Genomic DNA, 18,459 nt, shown 5'->3' on the forward strand with positions numbered 1-18,459 from the left:
CAGGTCTGTTGGTTGTGCTACTTGGCAAGTGCCCAACGAAGGGCTAGGCTGGACAGGACAGAGCGTGCTGTAAAGGAGCTGCTCTGATGAGTAAGTAGAGCTGACTGAAAAGTCATCCCCAGGCTCACAATGACTTAATTAAGTGTTTATTAGGATAAAACATTGCCAGAAGCTGTTCAGGTGCCTCTTTGCTTTCATAGCTGTACTTCTAAAAAGGCTTTCTCTCCTTTCTTTATGAAATATTTTCTGGAGAAGGCTGCGTGGTTCCTTTCTGACTATTTTACGCTGAAAATTTTTCATTGAAAACTGGTGGGTGGTGCAGGTTCAACCACCTTCTACCTGGTGGTGCAGCACTTTGGGTGAGTAGCTCCCCAGCCCAGCAGCCCCTTGGCATCGTGGGGGGGAGTTGTGGCAAAGTGTCAGATGATTCGTGTTACCACCTTGCTTTGGCATAGTCCATAAACCAGTAACATTCTCCCTTTTGTGTCCTCAAAGCCGTTTGTTTGGTGTTGGTGCTTGCAGTTAATGAAGAGAACTGGGCAGGGTAACAGCCGAGGAGGCATTCACTATTTGTTTGCCATCTGTAAGTTTTATGTGGTTCCCCAATTTTGCAGCACAACGAGAATTTGGTACAAGCCATGCAGTGTTCTCCTCGTGCACGAGGAGCTCAGCTGCTGAGCAAGTCTGGGAGCATGGGAACTGCTTCAGTTTCGTAGTTACTGCTGTTCAGAAACTGGGTCTTCTGAGGGGAATGTCTGTGCTTTTTGTGCAGAAGGCTTTAAATAGTTTTGATGATGTGCCTTGTGCAATTTCTACAAAATCTTTCCTGCCTGAGAGGAAAAACTGGTACAAGTAGTAATTTCTGTACAAGTTGCTTAAGTCTTCCACTTACATTGACTGCCTTCCCAGTGAGCAGTGAATTACAGACAGCACATCACTGCTGGCCTTAAGGTTGCTGCTTCACTTCAGAGGTGAAGGGGCTAAACTTGGAACAGCAGCTTTACTTTATCACAGCTGTGGTGCTGAGGGTTTCTCATAGCTTAATAACTCCTTCATAGCTTTGTCCCAGATCTTGTCCAGAAGAAAACCACTGTGTAGTACAGAGGACTGGTGATGAACCTGGTGTGCAGATAAAATACAACTCAGCTTTGTTACCTCTGCCAAGTTGGCTCCTGTCTTCTGCTCTCCTGGACCCTGCTTCTCACTTAACCACATTTGGTGTCTTTTAATACCCAATCTGTTTCCAAAAGGTTGTTTCACAGAGCATTGAAGCTCCAGTGAGCTCTGGCAAACCAGGTTTTATGAAGTATTTCAAAGCCCAGGTTATGCTTGAGAGCCACTGAGCTGTCAGCAGGGAAAATCAGTAGTGGATGGTAGCATGACTCTGCTGAGATGCTGAGCACAGTCCATTGTCATGAAAGTGGTCTTGAACCTCTAATTGCCCTTTGCATACACAATATTTCTACCTCTTGTGCTTCTGAAGCTTCTCAGAGTGGGGCCTGCTGTTAGCATCCTGCAGGAGGAATCCTCTCTCCTTACAGACTGGGCAGTATCCAGAGGTGATCTTTCCCTGAAATGTGATGCTTTTAGGAGGGATGGTGTATGGCTCTATCTAGGCAGGATGGACCCAGATGGAGCAGCCCTGTGTAATACAGGGGACATCCAGGGAGCTGTTGCTTTTTTTGTCCCTGTAGCACATCACAGGCACCAAAATCAGCATCTCCCCAAAGTACAGTGTTAAGCTTCACAGGTAGTTATTATTACCAAACAATATTATTATCCAAACAGCTGTTTGGACTTTCTTATGAACTTCTTGCCTTTCCTCCCAAGGTTTTATTTACTGTTTGGTCCTCAGAGTGAGAGCTTGGTTGTCTGTTTGTCTATTATGGGTTAGATTTATTTTTTTGCTAGGGTGCTGTGCTGGATACCAGAGGTGTGTCTGGTAGGGCTTTGCAGCAGGTGATGCTGAGAGTGTATATAGTGTACTGTGCCCTCATCCACACAGGGACTGTCCCTAGGGCTGTGACTGGCAGGAGGACAAGGCTTTTCTCTCCACCAGTGTGCTCTTTTCCCAGTCATCTCCTGATAGCAATCTCCTGCACTTCCTTCTGCCCTGCCTGCTTGACCTTCTGGCTCTACAAGAGTCATAGAATCGTTAAGGTTGGAAAAGACCTCGTAAGATCATCAAGTTCAACCATCACCCAACACCACCATGACCACTAAACCATGTCCCCAGGTGCACATCTACATGTTTTTTTAACACTTCAGGGATGATGACTCCACCACCTCCCTGGGCAGCCTCTTCTAATCATCTTCTTGGCCACGTTCTTCAGCTGTTCCAGCCCTTGCTATGGGAAATGGCATTCCCTTTCCCTAGTCTTACCAACTCATACTTACTGCTTGTGGTTAGTAGCCCAAACCAAGGCTCTCCATGGTCTTAGAAGTGGAAGGATGTACCTGATGAGAATCTCTTCTGCCCATATTGCCTATCCATGGGGGTGGCTGATAGCAGAGAGCTGCTGATAAGAGAAAGTGATGGAAGTGAGAAGATTTTTAACCACCCAGCACTTTAGCTACATGCTGCTTTATCCCCTAAAAATAGTTGCTAAGTCAGCCTTCTGCAGTAACCTCATGCACAGGCTAAAGGATTGCTAATATTAGTTGTTGGCTTTGCTGATAAAATTAACTATGTGAAAACTGGCTGCAACTGCTGAATTTTGTTCCCCTCCTGTGCAGTTAACATTCCTTAGCCTCTGTGGTGAGATTGCAAAGGGAGGAGGAGGAGCAGAGAATGTCTTCTCACTCTTTTCTGTGTCATTGTCCTGTCTCCTGAAAAGGCTCAGCAAAAAAGCACATCATGCTTCCTTGCCCCATTCTCATTGTGAGTGCTAGTCTGAAAGCAGAAGTGCACTTCTGCAGGACATCAGGGCACTGCTGAATCAAAACGTGTCCAAGCCAACTGAAGGAGAATTTTAATTTATTTTTTTAGAGTTAGTGGCTTCAGGATAACTCAGTGTTACTCTAGTTCAGGCTTTAAGAAACAGTGTAGCTTGAGGGCTTTCAGAGGATCTGTTTGCCACCAAAATCTAGAAAGGCTCAGTTCAGGTTTTTTATATTGTCTGATGAAACATCTGCTCAGTGTGTCAAATTCAATTTTTTTGGTTTGTTTTGAACTTCAGCATAGGTAAAGATCTCCAATCCATTTTTATCTGGGATGACTGATTTTTTTTCTTCTTAAAATTCTGATTTTATTGAAATATCCAGTGCATGTTTGACATCTGGTTTAATTTTAGAAAATAGTCCTGGGAGAAACGTTGTCAGTAAGGAGGAGTGCTGAGGTTCTGACAGACAGCATGGTCTCAGCATTGGGATGTACTACAGGCTTGAAGAAGGTCTTTCCAAGTGCGTGCATCTGCTTTGCTGGAGCTCAGAAAACTTGATTTATTGATATCTCCACCAGCAAAATGGAGAGGTGCCCAGAAATCTGCTTGAGGTTAGGGAGCAATCCAGCTTTAACACAAGGTTTTTATAATTCTTGTACCTACAAAACCATAGTTAGCAAAGCCTGTTGCTGAAGCAGTCAGCCTCAAACCGTGCATAGGAGATCACAGGCTCATGGCATGCTGTGTCCCAGTTCTTGGTCACGTTTGGCCTCTCTCTGATGATATGGTTGTCTTCACATCATGCTTAGGTGTCTGCCTGCCTTGGAGTAACCTCTGAAAGGTGTCCCTGGAGCAGGGGCTGCAGGCAGCCTTTGCTTACTCAGCAGAGCAGAAGTAGTCGTGGGGGGGGGGCTTGGCCTGTCCTGGTGTTCACCTGCATTTTGTTACCTGGAATTTCTTCAAATATATGGAGGGAGTTTTTACACAGTTATTATTTCCTGGTCCTTATCTCTTAAAGGAAGGGAATAAATAATTAGTTATTGTATTTGTTTAAGCAGAAAAAGGAACAAAGAAGTTCCTAGACTCTGGTTCAGTGGAAGAGACCATGCCAACATCTTTTCAAGGCACGGAGATGCTGGGGTGCATGATGCCAGGGACTCTCCCATCCTGTCTTATCATATTCATCAACCATCCTGTTGACTGTAGAATTGTTTCTGGCTTTCCTCAAAGCCTGTATGACTATGTTATCCATCCTGAGAAAAGCAGGAACCCTTAACTATGCAACAGGATGGCTTGATTGCAAAATCTGCAGTGTCTTGCTTTTTCCATGAGCCACAGCATCTCTAAGAAAACTACTGGAAGATGTGCTTAAAGCACCAGCTGTTCTGCAGAACTTGAGAGAACTCTTTATTGCCCATTTCCACAAACCCCTCTCCTCATGTGACTTCAGAAGGGGCAAAAGCAAGACACTAAGTGATGTCTGAATTCAGCAGCATTACAATTTTGCTTTTAATTTAGAAGTCTTTTAGAGTTAATTATCATACAACTCATAGGCAATAGTTTCATGATTTCTTAATCTGTTATGTACGCTAATTTGCTTTTACCTAACTGCTGGAGAGAGAGATTTGTCTCTGCAGGGCATCAGCTGTGCCTGAAGCACAAAGCACAGGGTTAACAGAGTCCATAATTAGAGCGATGCGTGGGCTTGCTGTATTAATCGCCGTTTAGAAACGTGGATCTCATCTTGACTTCCAAATCAAAAATACAGCCATAGGTTAATCCCCTCTGCCTGCTCAGGTTCCACCTCTGCAGGCAGAGTGGCACCAGGTGTATGTTCAGCTTTTCAGTGTTTCTCTGTTCATGTTGTTCTCAGTTACACTCCGAATATTTGCTGTATTTACGTGGCAGGGAAGTTCTTCACCAAGAGAATAATTCAGTCTAAATTGCCTCCTTGCAGAAGAGCAGCGCATGCATCCAGTGCTTGGAGCCTCCCTTGTTCCACTGCCTTTCTCTGTTTTTAAAGCCAATACAGAGTTTTCCTTACGTGCTGTTTGTCTCTCCCTTTTGCAGCATCAGCGAAAGCTTCCTCACTGTGAAAGGTGCAGCTCTCTTCCTGCCACGAGGAAATGGGTCTTCTACTCCCAGGATCAGCCACAGGCGCAACAAGCATGCAGGTAACATGCTGCCTCCAACAGCTGAGGCTTGTCTGCTCACTCCTGTTTCCTAGTCTGCCTCTTTTGAGCTTGTTCTCACCAGATGACACACATTTCTGTTTACACCATGTGTGTTTTAAAGCCAGACCTGCCAGTCTCAAGACTGTGATATCTAATGCTGATAGAAAAAAAGGTTTCAGTACTCTCTTATTTATTCCAAACAAACGTGTGACAGGAGGGCAGCAATCATAACATCACAGAGCTGAGAACGGCTGTCCCCCAAAACTTCATCCTGTAATTTTTGTGTGAGAGCAAGACTGAAGGATTGCCATCAAACTTCATGCACTGCACGAGAAACTTGAGATTATGATACAAGATGAGTAATTGTCCTTCCTGGTCTCAAAGTACCTGGTTATGATGGAAGAAAGGGAGGAGACTAACCTCTGTGTGGTGGTGAAGGAACCTCTGAGTGAAGTCAGTGTGACTTCTCAGATGTGTAAGCAGAGTGAATAATACAGTCAGTCATAATTCCACCCCCTTTATCTGCTGAAAGTCTGATCTATGTTTTTGCTTTGACTCTTTGTTTGAAAAGTCAGCCTGAATAATGAAACTCAAACATTTCAGAGTAGGTTGGTTTTCACTTTGTGTATGGTGCTTATTCACTGATGAAGGGGGTCAGATAGTGTGGGGTTTTCCCTTCCATTAAATAGTCAGAAGGAAAAGAGCAACACTGAGACCTGTAGACTTTTGCCTATGGGACAGAGACAGAAACACAGAGGCTGGAGTCAACTCTACTAAAAAGTGACGGCCAAAAGGTGATTTGGTTTGGTTCCAGGTGTACATATCTTTATGCTTTGATACCATCAGACTGTCATTCACCTCTACATCCGGCAGAGTTACCTGGCTGATGACTGGTCCACCTCAAAATCTGTTTAAAAACATCATTATAGAAAGAGTTGAAGTCAAAAGGCAGTTAATTACACACTTCCACTCTTCGTACAAGCAGTTACACTCAAATTGCTCTAAGTGAGATGCATTAATTACCAGTTGTCAAAAGAAAATAAATTATTCTGAAAATTTACATCTGGCCTTGAAGGCTGAGGTGAAATGGTGTTCAGTGAGCAAATAAAGTTAGCAGTCTCTTAAAAGTATATCTTGACCTGTCTTGGTTTTTAATCTGTCCAAAGTCCTCTCCATAGCAGAAGTCCAGGTCAGTTGCTGTCTTGGCTTTACCTTGCAGAAGAGACCTGCTGGGTGATTTTCTTGTGAACTTGGGCAAAGTATCACCAGCAGCTTTTGAGTGTTGTTGCCTCATCTATTTGCTACAGCTGACTTGTGAGGTCTGGAGACTTTGGTAGGAAACAATTGCTTGTTTAATCAGCCCAGAGCTCTTAGAAGCCAGATTCCCAAGAAAGCAAATTCAGTGTGTTATGATCGCTTACAGCAAGATGTTTTGTATTGAAGAGGCTGGCTTGCCTAAGGGGTGGGATTTTTGCCCTTGGAAGACTCTTTATTCCTGTGTCCTCAACGTAGGAGGTGAGATTGAGTGAGGCATCAGTACTTGTCCTTTCCTCAGTTTCCCTGCTTGGCAAGTGATGTGAATGGTGCAGTATTTTTCCTTTCACGGTGCCTGGAGATTTCACTACATAGATTTCTCCTTTGTATGAGAGTGTGCATCATCTTCCTTTTCTGTGAACTTTTCTAATGTACAGTGTATGCCAGCAGATCAAGACAGCAGGGATCATCTGTGCCCCCAAAATTCAAAGGGTGATTTACGGCAGGGCAAACCGGCCGTCGGCAGGCAGCTAGCAGAGTGTGTGACAACTCTCTCCTTTCTTGGGCTCCCGTAATCCAAACTCAGCTGCCATTCCCATGTCTGTGTTGGGGCTTATCTCTGGCACACGAGATTGGGGAGGGTAGAGAGCAGGCGTAACTCTGCAGTATGAGATTGCTGCCTGTGGGTGCAGCAGTGTTTCTAGTGGCTACCAGAGTGTTTTCTAGGAAGGCTGACTAACCTTCTCGACCTACCTTTTGAATTCAGCAGAGGTGCTAGAGACCAGCCCAAAGAGTAAATGCGTAACAGGAGGTAATTAGTGCTCACACCCATGTCTTTAATGGTATCATCTCCAGCAGTGGGAATCACTGGCTGGCAGATGGATGAGATACAGACCCTGCTCGGCTCCCTGGGCGGCCTGTGCCCCGTGCCACCTGGCAAGTGGGCTGGTGGGCTTGCTCCTGCACTCCCAGCGACTCTGCAGGGGGCCAGAAAAGGATGCAGCTTCCCCGGGGCTTTTGCCATCTCTGGGATACTGTAAATCACTTTCAGGATCCCACCCTAGCTGGCGTTTGCACCTAGCCTGCCAGCTCGAAGGAAACAAAAGCATCTGCTCGTTGCTGCACAATGTGATAGGAAGCAGCAGTCGTGCCATGAATGCCAGCAGAGCCAACAGCTCTTCACAGGACAGGATGTGATATCTTTGTGCTGGTTCTGGCACGCTAAAACCTTTCCTTTGCTTTTTCTTTATCCAGGAAGCTTACAAAATGCCTTGTCTGTTTGGGGCTAAAAAAGCTGCAAGTCGATTAAAGCTGGCCAAGGAAGCAATACTTTACTTTCTAGCTCTGGAGCTCCCAAGGCTGGCAGGGCAGGCTGGGGAACAGGGAATGAACTTTCTGAGAATGTGGGAAAATGGAGCTCCTTCACCAGCCTTCAGAAAGGGGTGTCTTAGGCACTTCCTTTCTTCTTTTTTGTTTTGAGATATTCTAATAGTCTGATTGTTGGTTTATTTGGTGTTTTGTTTTGTTTTTTTTCAAACTCTGGAAACTTCAGCTCTTAAACTGGTTACTGATAGTGAATTAGTGGCAGCAGTAGGTGGGAACTGTTACATTGTGGGGAGGGAAAAACAAGGTGAAGCATCACTGCCTAAGACCTGCATACTTGCTGAGCTCTTCCAGGCTGCAGGCAGGAGGTGCTACCTGAAGGAGAAGGACCTTGGCCTGTGGAGTTGATGGTTCTCAACTGTTCCCACCATGCCAGCAGCTGAAACTTGCTGGAACAGAGCAGCATTGCCAGGATTTTGCACTGGTGTTGACATGGGGATATCCTGTCTCCCACTGCACCCCTGGGAGAACAAGCATCCAATGGATGAGCTGGCCTTTCCCATGTTACCTATCTCCCTAAATAATTGCTGGTTAGGGGGGCACATGCCAGCCACTCCAGCACTGGGAACAATGTCCTTGGGCAGGAAGTAGCTTCAGGTGTTTGTCACTGCTGGTACTTTGAATGTGACTTCCTAGCACTGCAGAGTGTCTCAGTTTTTCCCATCCCCAGCTAAAGGTGCAGTCCCAGGGCATTGACTCATTCTCCATATGCTGAAATGTGTTTCAAGGAGGAAGGAAGTGGAGAGCAGGGAATGCCCTGGTGTATGTAGCCCACTCCACACAAGCTTGCCTGGGTCACATCAGAAGGCTGGATTGGAGTCAGTAGACAGCTGGAGTGTTGTGTCCAGTTCTGGGCTCCCCAGTTTGAGAGACAGGGAACTACTGGAGAGAGTCCAGCAGAGCCTACAAAGATGCTGAGGGGCCTGGTGCATCTCTGCCCAGGAAAGGCTGAGATATCTGGGGCTGTTTAGCCTGGAGAGATGAAGACTGAGAGGGGATCTGATCAAGAGCTAAAGGGCCCACAGGAGGCAACGGGCTGGGGCCAGATTCTTGTCAGTGGTGCCCAGGGATAGGACAAGGGACAACAGACACAAACTGGAACCCAGGAGGTTCTGTCTGAGCACAAGGAAAATCTTTGCTGTGAGGGTGCCAGAGCCTGGAACAGGCTGCCCAGAGGGGCTGTGGAGTCTCCTTCTCTGGAGAGATCCCCAATCTGCCTGGACACAATCCTGGGCACCCTGCTGTGAGTGACCTGCTGGAGCAGGGGGTTGGATGAGGTGATCTCCAGAGATCCCTTCCAAACCCCCCCTCCCCCATGCTGGGATTGTGTGTATCTCACTTTCAAATGCACGATGCTTTAGGAGCCTGGGATACTCAGCTCTTTTTAAGAAGTGTGACTGTGTTTTTTTCTTCATCCTCAACAGTAAAAGTGTAGCAAGCGTTTTCTAGGAAAAATTATAGGTGCTTGACTTTTCAGGTGCCAGTTCTCAGCTGCTTGTGGGTGAGGTTGGTACTTAAGCATTATTAGGCAACGCTGCTCTCAGAAGGGTCTGAATCTCACTTCAGAGGGGATGCTTTTGCCTAGGTAGTAGTTCTCCACTAAGTAATAAGTTGGTAGGCATAAAAGAAATGGCAGATTCCTGATTTGAAGCAGGTGGTAGAATGAGACGCTGAGCCATGGGGTGGGGTCCGTTTCTACCTAGTTTGCCTTGTCTTTTAAATGAACAGAGTGCTGAAATGCTTTTGGTTCCTGTTAAAGATCACAGGCTTTAGCAGGAGAGAGCATGGTGAGATGGGAACAGGTGAGTGAGCACATGGAGCAAAGGGCAGCTGACTAAGAGCTGGAGTTCTGTCATCTGCGAGGGGGTGGAAGTGACAACGCTCACAGTGACGTGTCACATTTCTCAGTGGCTTTTGCTCCGACTGGACAGCCAGGACCTTGCATGTGATTTAAAACTATTTTTGTGCATTCACCTTTCCCTCTTGCCTGCAGGGGATCTCCAGCAACACCTGCAGGCCATGTTCATCCTGCTGCGCCCAGAAGACAACATCAGACTGGTAGGCTGGCTTTGTGCTTATCTGCTCTTAACAAATATAAAGGTTAAGTTCCACTTGACAAACACACCTGGGTAACTCATGAAAGCAGTGGGGGGGGTGTGGTTGGGTGGTTTCATCAGAGGGTTTGGGGAGTCTTCTTTGCAACCACAAGAGCAGAAAAGCAGCTAATGATGAAAGGCCTGCTTATTTGGTTGTTCAGTGAGACAAATTGTATGGCTAGAAGCCTGCCTTTGTCTCAACCAAATACCAAGTACTTATGCTCTCAAAAAGTGCTGTAACAATTGCCAGAGAAGCTGGGTAAATAAGCTTGGTGTCCTGTTTAAATCAAGAGTAGATGACTTATGTCTGACTAGTGTGAACACCAGCCCTTCCACATTAGTTATGTTCCTCACTCTGCTCTCTGAACTTGTTGCATCCCAGAAAGGCAACGGCTGATCAGGAAGGGGCATGTAGGATCCCCCAGCTATTGCACCTGTACTGAACCTCATCCTTCTGCTTTTCTGGTTTATTGCCTCCTAGAATGATGTAATGAAAATTAGACATTCCTGTTTATAGCATTGATATAAGACCTCCAGAAGCCAAAGAAGAGCAGCGAGGAATATGTCTAGGACACGTTGAAGTGCTCTACAAGGTCAGGCATGACTGCAGTGTATCTGCACCTCTCATCACTCAGTAGCCTGAAGTTCCTTTCCTGTGTTGTCTTGGTGCATCTTAGCAACGTATGCCCAAAGTAGGACTGCCAGCATCAGAAGTGTTATTCTGGCACCTCTGGTTTGCTGAATCCTCCTGAGCTGTGCTGGAGCTGGACTGGTCGTATGAACATAGCTAAGAAACAGCCAAGATTACTGTGGAATGCTTTAATGTTAAAAATGACTACTAAAAATAATTTGCCATGAGCAATCTTTGTAAGCATACTAAAGGACCTACTCCTAGACTTTGTCAGGCACACCTTGCTGTCACTAGAATTTCAGTGAAAGTAATGGGAATGGGGGTTCTCAGTGCTTTTCAAAATCTAAGCCAGGGTTAGAACATTGGAAGCTATTGAACAAGTCATTGTTCAGTAATATCACTGGCTACATTGTGTGATTTGGGACAAATCAGCCTTAACAGCTGAATAAGGACTTTGTGGGCTGAGACATAAACCCTTTTGTTCAGAGCTACATTTGGAATGCTGAAATCTTGCATGAGGTTAAGTTCGATAGTCTGCTTGAATTTAATTGATTCTTGACGAACGAAGGGTGTGCAGAGCTGCAATAGACTCTCATAAAATAGGAGATACAAAAGAGATTTGAAATATAAACAGTGCTGAGAGAAATGCATTCTCTTCTTGTGTTGGCTGCTGTCATTCGGAGGGCAGACTTCACAGCTCAGAGGCCAGCAGAGGAATCTAATCCTCTATAAACCTACACTTAAAATTTGGAACAACTCTTGTTTCTTTTGGAGCTATTGGCAGAGTTTTTTAGCCTTCCATGAGAGCAGGATTGGAGCAATGGTACCAGTGTAAGATCAGTAGGAAGAAGGAAAGTGAGTTAGGAGTACAAACTTATTGAATGTGTTCCTGTAGTTTAGCAGAGTGGGGACTTGTTCACTTACATGTGTTTAGTCATAAAAGAAAACTTCAGAAATGTAGGCACTTTTTTGTCTTCAAATCAAGTATCCCAATGAGAAATCTATTCTTGTATGAAACATCTACTACCACATGGCATGAAAAAGATGAAAGGTCGGTATGAACTTAGTTCTTGGAATGTGCTGTTGGTAAGGGCTGGTGAAATACCACATCAGACTTCTGATGAAACAAAAACGGAGCAGAAGATAAAGTTGGCTTGTGTTTAGGTGAGCCTAAAACTAAGAAAAATGGTCCTGGCCCTGAATGGGATGACTTATTCAGGAACAGACTATAAATAACCTTCCCAAATTGAGGAGAAAGATAGCTAGATGAGCTGTTGAGAAAGGACCTTCTACTTTGTCATAGTCCCTGAAGTTAGGCCATCCTCCCTAGCTTGGCTGGGATTTCAGATATCATTGTTTGAAAGGCATCAGACCACTTGGTGTGCTCCTGCTGTCAGGTGGGCATATGAACTATTTCTTAATGAAAAAGTTAGAGACTAATTTGTGATTTGATGGGCATCTTGGAGCTGTAATAGTAACTTTAGAGGTTGAGTGCTTTGGTTTATTAAATTTAGCAAAACACAAGCTCTGCTCCAGTCCTGGTTCTTTGCTTTGTGCTAAGGCAGTGGGTGCTGAATCTAGAGAGCCACAGTAAGCCCTGCCCTGCTTCTCTTAACTGGCCCTCTGAAAGTCCCATCCCACTGACATGAAGCTGTGTGACCTTTGGTCACTGCCTGGCCCTGTTCTAAAGGATCTGGCATTAAGACCACCCTTCCCATGACTGCTAGCCAAATTGGTTTAGCAAAGTAAGTTAGATTATGTTAATCCTCTTGCGGCTGGACTGTCCCCAAGGGAAGCAGAACAGAACTTGTGTGTGGATGCCCTGGATGCAGGGCACTTGTCCACCTGCTCCCATTTTAGGTGTCTAAGTTTCTGTTTGAGGTTTGGTTCCTAGTATAGATCATGACTTTAACCAGCAAGACCTTGGTGATTGCTTGCTCTTCTAGGTTGAAGAGCACCCTTTCTGTTTTGCTACAAGTGGTTAGTTGTAGAAACAGCCATCTTTGGCAGGATTTGCACCTTGAAGGACTGACCTCTTTGATCCTCCATGTTTCCAAAGGAATCCCAGTGACTCAAGGAGCAAGAAGGAGAATAAGGCTGGTTTTAGCATGACTTATCCTAAAGAGATGGGGTGGGGCACAGTCTCTGGCTGAACAGAGCACGTCTGTCTGCTGGCATCAGCGTTTGGGTAGTTGCTGTTAGTCTTTGGGTACTGTTGGACAAATCTATAAGAAGCAATCAACATGGTCCCCTGCCTGCACTTGCTGTTCTGGCCCATCACTAGAGCTGCTGCTCCCTGCAGTGCCACTGGGAAGCTTTCCTGCTGCTCTCAGCACAGTCTCCTCTGGCAGAGCACTCTGGTGACACAGCTCTGGCTGAGCTGCCGTGTGCTGTTTAACCTTTGTTGTAGACCCTGCCACATCTTGTAGCTGAGACTTACTGCCTAGTGGACAGGTGAGGTGTGAGGAAGTCAGAAGGGGCTTCCTCTAAGCTAATGAGGTGCCATTCTGGCATCAAGACCAAGTAAGAAGAACTAAATGAGCATATTAGGGAAAGCAGCCTACTTTTGAGAGATCCCACACAATAGTTACTTTGGGAGCTGTTTTTTTTTTAAGACTAGCCTGACTGTTTAAACTCTGAGCCATGAACTCCTGGGGGCTTGGGAGGGCTGCTGGTGTGTGAGATGTTCAGGTTCAGTTTGTGAAGGATGTCAAACACCACATTGGGTCGTGAGGAATCCCACAGGCAGGTCCCACTGCAGCAGGTGGGTGTTTATCTGCATCACAGGGTGAGGCTGGGCTCTGGTGGCTCCTTCTCACCCATGTTTGCTCTCTACAGGCCTTGCTCAAAGTTCAAGAAGCAGTTTAACAATATGGTAAACACTGAGGCCAGACAGCATCGTGGGGTTGGATTAGGCTGTCCAAAGTTAAGGTTCAGTGTACTTAAGTAAGACACTTCCTTTCTAGGGATGTCCTAGTTTCTCTAGTTGGGCTCCTGTGACTAAAATAACTGCACGTGGCTTAGGGCAGAGTCCAAAAAGTGTTAGAAGTAAAGGCTGACTACTGCAGATGTTTATAGGCAAAACTTGCAGCACTGGGCTCCTTTCCCTGGGCTCCTCACTAACCAGTGGTCTGTCCCTAAGAAGACTTGGGGGAGTCACTTCAGTTCTCACTTCCTCATGGCTTCCTGAGGAGCACTGCACATCAGTGTAGCCTTCCAGGAGCTTCAGTGTCAGTCTGACATTCACAACTTAGCTGCATGACTGCTCTCTGAATGCTGTCAGTAGCATTTGACTTGATTTGGGCAGTGTGAAGTTCAGGCATCCTCCAGTCTTGCTAGATCTCTGTTTTGGCACCAGGGTACACCTGGTTGTGGTAGGAGCAGTGAGGCACAAGGAGTTTCACCTTTCCTGGACAATCTGAATCCAGCTATGGGTGCAGCTAGGGGATAGGGAGATCTTTCCTGCCAGGTGTAACGCAGTGAGATTGCTTCTGCACTGAGGAAGCTGCCAGAAGAATTCAGAGGACCAGCAGGAAGCCACATAGGAATTAGATCCTATTTGTCTGTCCAGCTGCCTGGGAAGGTGATGGAAAGAGTCTCACTGGAGCTGTTGTAGCACACAGTAATTTAAAGGAAAGCCCTAGCTCTTTGGACAAAGCCCTCTGAGAGGTGAAGAGCATGTTCAGCATCCATCTCTCTCGCTGAGCGTGTAGTGCTTCATGAAGCTCACAAGGATGGCACCAGTTGGAGGACTGTGGCAGCCAGCCTTGTAGGCTGCTGTTTAAACACAGCCTGGGTGGGACAGAGCAGGCCTGCAGCAAGGTGTGCAGAAGGCACCAGGTATGTGCCAGCTGTTGAGGGAAGCATTGTGTGAGAGTTGAGTTGCTTCACCCTCTTCTTCTGGTTACCCAGCTGAGAAGTATGGACCAACTGTACTAGTGCAAACTGCATCACTGCTTCTGCGCCTGTCACTCAGCATGAAAAAGTAGCTTGTAAAGGTAATAGTGGGTGTTTTGGTGGCTGCACTGCTGATCTCTCCCCTTCCTTTCCTTAGGCTGTAAGACTGGAAAGTACCTACCAGAACCGCACTAGATACATGGTGGTTGTGTCCACCAACGGCAGACAAGATACCGAGGAGAGCATTGTCCTAGGAATGGATTTCTCTTCCAATGACAGGTACTCACAGTGTCCAGGTGGGGGAAGTCCATGTCACCTACATGTGGAATAGAGTGGAGAAACCACCATCTGCTGTCCACGCTTTCTGGGGATAGATTGTTTCAGATTTTCCAGCCTAACATCTTCCTTGAGATCCAGAATTCCCCTGTGTTTCTTGACAGGAGGTGGCAAATGGGAAGGCAACAGCTCAGGTCAGCATTTCCTCCATTGCACCAAGCCTCAGGCTCATGGTAGGAAGTTAAGTGCCCTTAAATATCTCTGAATGATGAGTTCCCCAAGCCCTGCATCAGCACGCCAGAGACAGGGCAAAGGAGGACGCAGCTGCAATGAGAGAAGCTGGACGCCAGGGTTCAGGAGAGCAGCTAATAAGAAAGTGGCTGTCAGGCAGGTCGTGGCACAAAGCACCTGATGGGGATGTCAGGGTTGCTGGTGACACATCTTCCACAACACGTCCTCTCCCCAGACATCAGTAGGTCACCAGGGTTTAGTGCTTTTGCTTCTTTTAAATTGCTGCTGACCCCTCCAAAAGGCTGCAGAATGAGGCTGGGGAGCAACTTTTGCTGCTGGAGTGACTGTAAGGCAGGAGGCAGTACCCCCAGCAGCTTCACAAGCAGAAGCTTCAAGTTTAGAAGGGGACACTGGGCACTTTGGAGAGGGCACAGAGGCACATGGCTCTTGTAAAGAGAGTTGTAAGTAAATCTTGGCCTATGTGGGGAAAGATTCACCTGGATATTCAAACAATTTTGGAAGGTTTCATACACATTCTTACTTCAAGCACAACTGCTACAGGAATAAGTCTTGCTTTTGACCCTATTTGGAAGCAATTATTTTCAGGTAGTGAGCAGGGTCACTAGAAAAATCTTTCTGAACTGTGTGGCTAAGAAATTGCCTTCCAAACTGAATGGAACTGCCTGCTAATGGCCACAGCCACCATGCTTAATGCCAGGTGGCTTGGTCTGGATGTTTAGCTAAGTCAAGTGATGCCTGCTAAAACGGGGGACCAGCCTGATGCTGCCCCTGGCTCCTTTCCTATGTCCACAGCTGTAGCTCAGAGATGCTCCTGTGGTAGTGTAAGAATAACTTGTCCTTGCACAGGTTACTGCCAGCTTGGAGCTCGCTATTGGCTGTGACATACCAGCACAGCCACCTTTGATAACTGAGAGCTCGCTGGTATTCAGTCTCTAATAACATAGCAGGGTCAGTTTAGCTTTCTGCTAGAGTTATGTAGGTTCTGGATGGTCACTCTGATACACCCCCCTAGCCCACTTGGTATTTATAACTCCATGTAGACTTGTTGCTATGGTCTCTGATAAGCGCTTGCTGAACAGTATCCCTAAAAATACCCCGGCTACCTTGGGAAGCCTTTTCCAATCACATCTTTCCATGAGCTCATCTCGTGTTGTCAACAGAAATAGCTGTGTGCTGCAGTGTCTCCTTGTGCTGGGCACCAGTCGCTCCAAGGCGTGTGCATCTGCAGGGCTTCGTGTCTGCTGACCCTCTGAAGCTTTGAGTCTTGTCCTCTTCCTCCACTTCTCCTGAGCTGCAGAGACCAACAGGGTGTCAGGGCTTGTGGAAATGTGAGCAGCATAAGAGCAGGAGGCAGCTGAATCCAGTTCTTCTTGGGGAGAAGGTCCTTCTTAGGGAGGTGATTCTGCCACTTTACACCTCACTGGTGAGACCTCACCTGGTGCATTGTGTCCAGCTCTGCAGTCCTCAGCACAGGAGAGACATGGACCTGTTGGAGCAGGTCCAAAGGAGGACACAAAAATGGACAAAGGGCTGGAACCCCCTTGCTGTGAGGCCAGGCTGGGAGAGTTGGGGTTGTTCAGCCTGGGGGAGAGAAGGCTCTGGGGAGACCTTACTGTAGCCTTTCAATAAAAGGGGCTGGTAAGAAAGATGAGGATTGTCTTTCTATCAGGGCCTGTTGTGACAGGACAAGGGGTGATGGTCTTAAACTGAAAGAGGGAAGTTTAAACTGGATACAAGGAAGGCCATTCCAGGTCAGGTTGGACAGGTCCTGCTCAGTGCAGGGGAGTTGGACTTAGATGATCTTTAAAGGTCTTTTCCAACACAAACCATTCTGTGATTCTTCAATATGCTGCTTTGATTATGGACCAATTTTACAGCTTTATGAGATTCAGCTCTTTGTTTGACCACTTGGTGCAGGTTGTGTTGGGGTTCCCCTAGCCCTGCCTGGAGAAAACATTGCTTGACTTCTGCTTTTAACTTGGCTTTTTGCTCAGCCTCACAGAAAGCAGGGGACTGTGAAGGCAAAGAGGCTAAAGCAGCTGAGAGGGGAGTGGGACTGCCAAGAGGTATCTCAGCTGGCTGTTGTGCTCATCCTGGAGGTGTGGGAGGGTGGAGAAGGGGCAGGAATCAACAGCAAGTGATAGGCTGTGATTGCTAACCTGCTGTGCTGCCAGTCACCCTGCTATTGCACTGGGCTGTTCCCAGTTCCCAGCTGCTGTGGCTGAGGGACAAACAAGAAAACAAAGCTGTGGATTGCGACATCAGAGCTAGACCCAAACCACTGAGCCTGAGAGGGACTAATCTGAAAAGAAGGCCTTGAGCTGACTGAAGACTGAGCCCTCTCTGACCTTCCATGCAAAGCTTGCTGCTGCTTCTGAATGCTGTTTGCTCTTCTCCTGGGTGTATGTTAACCCTTTAAGCTTGCTTGAAAGAGTGCTACTGTACCCTGTATCTGGTTGTGATCCTTGCCAGACACCTGTAGAACAACACTGGCACTGTTTGTCCCTGAAGCAACAGTGGGATTTTCCTCTTTTTTTTTTTTTTTCCTAACGAGTATAAAAATAAGCAACCATTGTTGTGAAATTGGAATAATAGCATGGTGCTGCAGTAGATGGGCTGACCTTCTCTCTTTCTTGCTACAGTAGCACTTGTACAATGGGCTTGGTGCTGCCACTGTGGAGTGACACCTTGATCCACCTGGACGGGGATGGGTGAGTGTCTTCTGTACACTGTCAATCAATAGCAGAGGGTCTCTGTGTGTGAGCTTACAGCACGGTGTATGAGGAAGGATTCAAATGATTGCAGAGCCCTAACAGGTCCAACAGACCTCTTGCTGTTGACCTGTATCGAGTTAGTAGGCTCAGAGGCCCTAAATCACAGTGACTGTGGCAGGGAGCACCAATAATTGACTTATCTGTGAATAAACACACGCTGAGACAGTGGCTCGTGTGTGTGTTTAAGCTGGAGTAAAGGAGCTTTTACTGCTGAGTGGGTGTGTAGTGAAAGCTCCTTAAAAGGATCCTATTATGTGTTCCTCCATCACGCTTTCAGCAGGCAGCATTCAGCTGAACATAAAGTAAGAATGATGTCTCTCTGCCAAACAGACACCTGACTTGCAGACTCCTGTTTGTGCTGGTTACAAAGGCTGTCGAGTGCAGTGCGTGGAATGACTTTTCTTTCCTTGGTAGCTGCCCCAGGATCACTTTAGCTGGACTCTGTTGCTCCCAGCTGTGGCACTGAATTTGTGTTGCCAAGGTAAACAGCACAGCCCAGCACTATCCCACTGTCTTAGTTTCATTCCCAAACAGCAGCTGCTTAAAGTTATCTTAGAGCTTTTAGCGTGCTATTTTGATCTGTTTGCTAGCTGAACTCAGCAGTGTATGCCTAGGGCTACTCCTTTGCTGTTCTAACGTGCTACAAACTATCAGTTATTAACTGAAAAGTTGCTTTTTAGGACACATTTTTACAGTGCCTTTTCTCCTTTCTCCAGAGGGTTCAGCGTATCGACAGATAACAGGGTGCATATTTTCAAGCCAGTGTCTGTACAGGCAATGTGGTAAGTACTTAATACAGTCTGGCCCAGTCATCCTTTTTCCAAGGTGTTTTGCCTTCTT

At 46.5% G+C, this 18,459-nt stretch overlaps 1 protein-coding gene across 1 annotated transcript in view; it reads left to right on the forward strand.

The window, feature by feature from the left end:
• Positions 1-4,952: 4,952 nt before the first annotated feature.
• SSH2 (slingshot protein phosphatase 2) overlaps positions 4,953-18,459 on the forward strand; it is a gene marked incomplete at both ends in the record, with an annotated part of 30,337 nt that continues 16,830 nt past the window's right edge. The window contains 5 exons of the mRNA XM_008944212.1: positions 4,953-5,056; positions 9,687-9,751; positions 14,475-14,596; positions 17,488-17,556; positions 18,336-18,401. Coding sequence (XP_008942460.1) covers positions 4,953-5,056; positions 9,687-9,751; positions 14,475-14,596; positions 17,488-17,556; positions 18,336-18,401 — 426 coding nt within the window. The remainder of the gene's footprint in view (positions 5,057-9,686; positions 9,752-14,474; positions 14,597-17,487; positions 17,557-18,335; positions 18,402-18,459) is intronic.

The sequence above is a fragment of the Merops nubicus genome, unplaced genomic scaffold (assembly GCF_000691845.1).
Source record: "Merops nubicus isolate BGI_N331 unplaced genomic scaffold, ASM69184v1 scaffold3847, whole genome shotgun sequence".
Taxonomy (NCBI): Eukaryota; Metazoa; Chordata; class Aves; order Coraciiformes; family Meropidae; genus Merops; species Merops nubicus.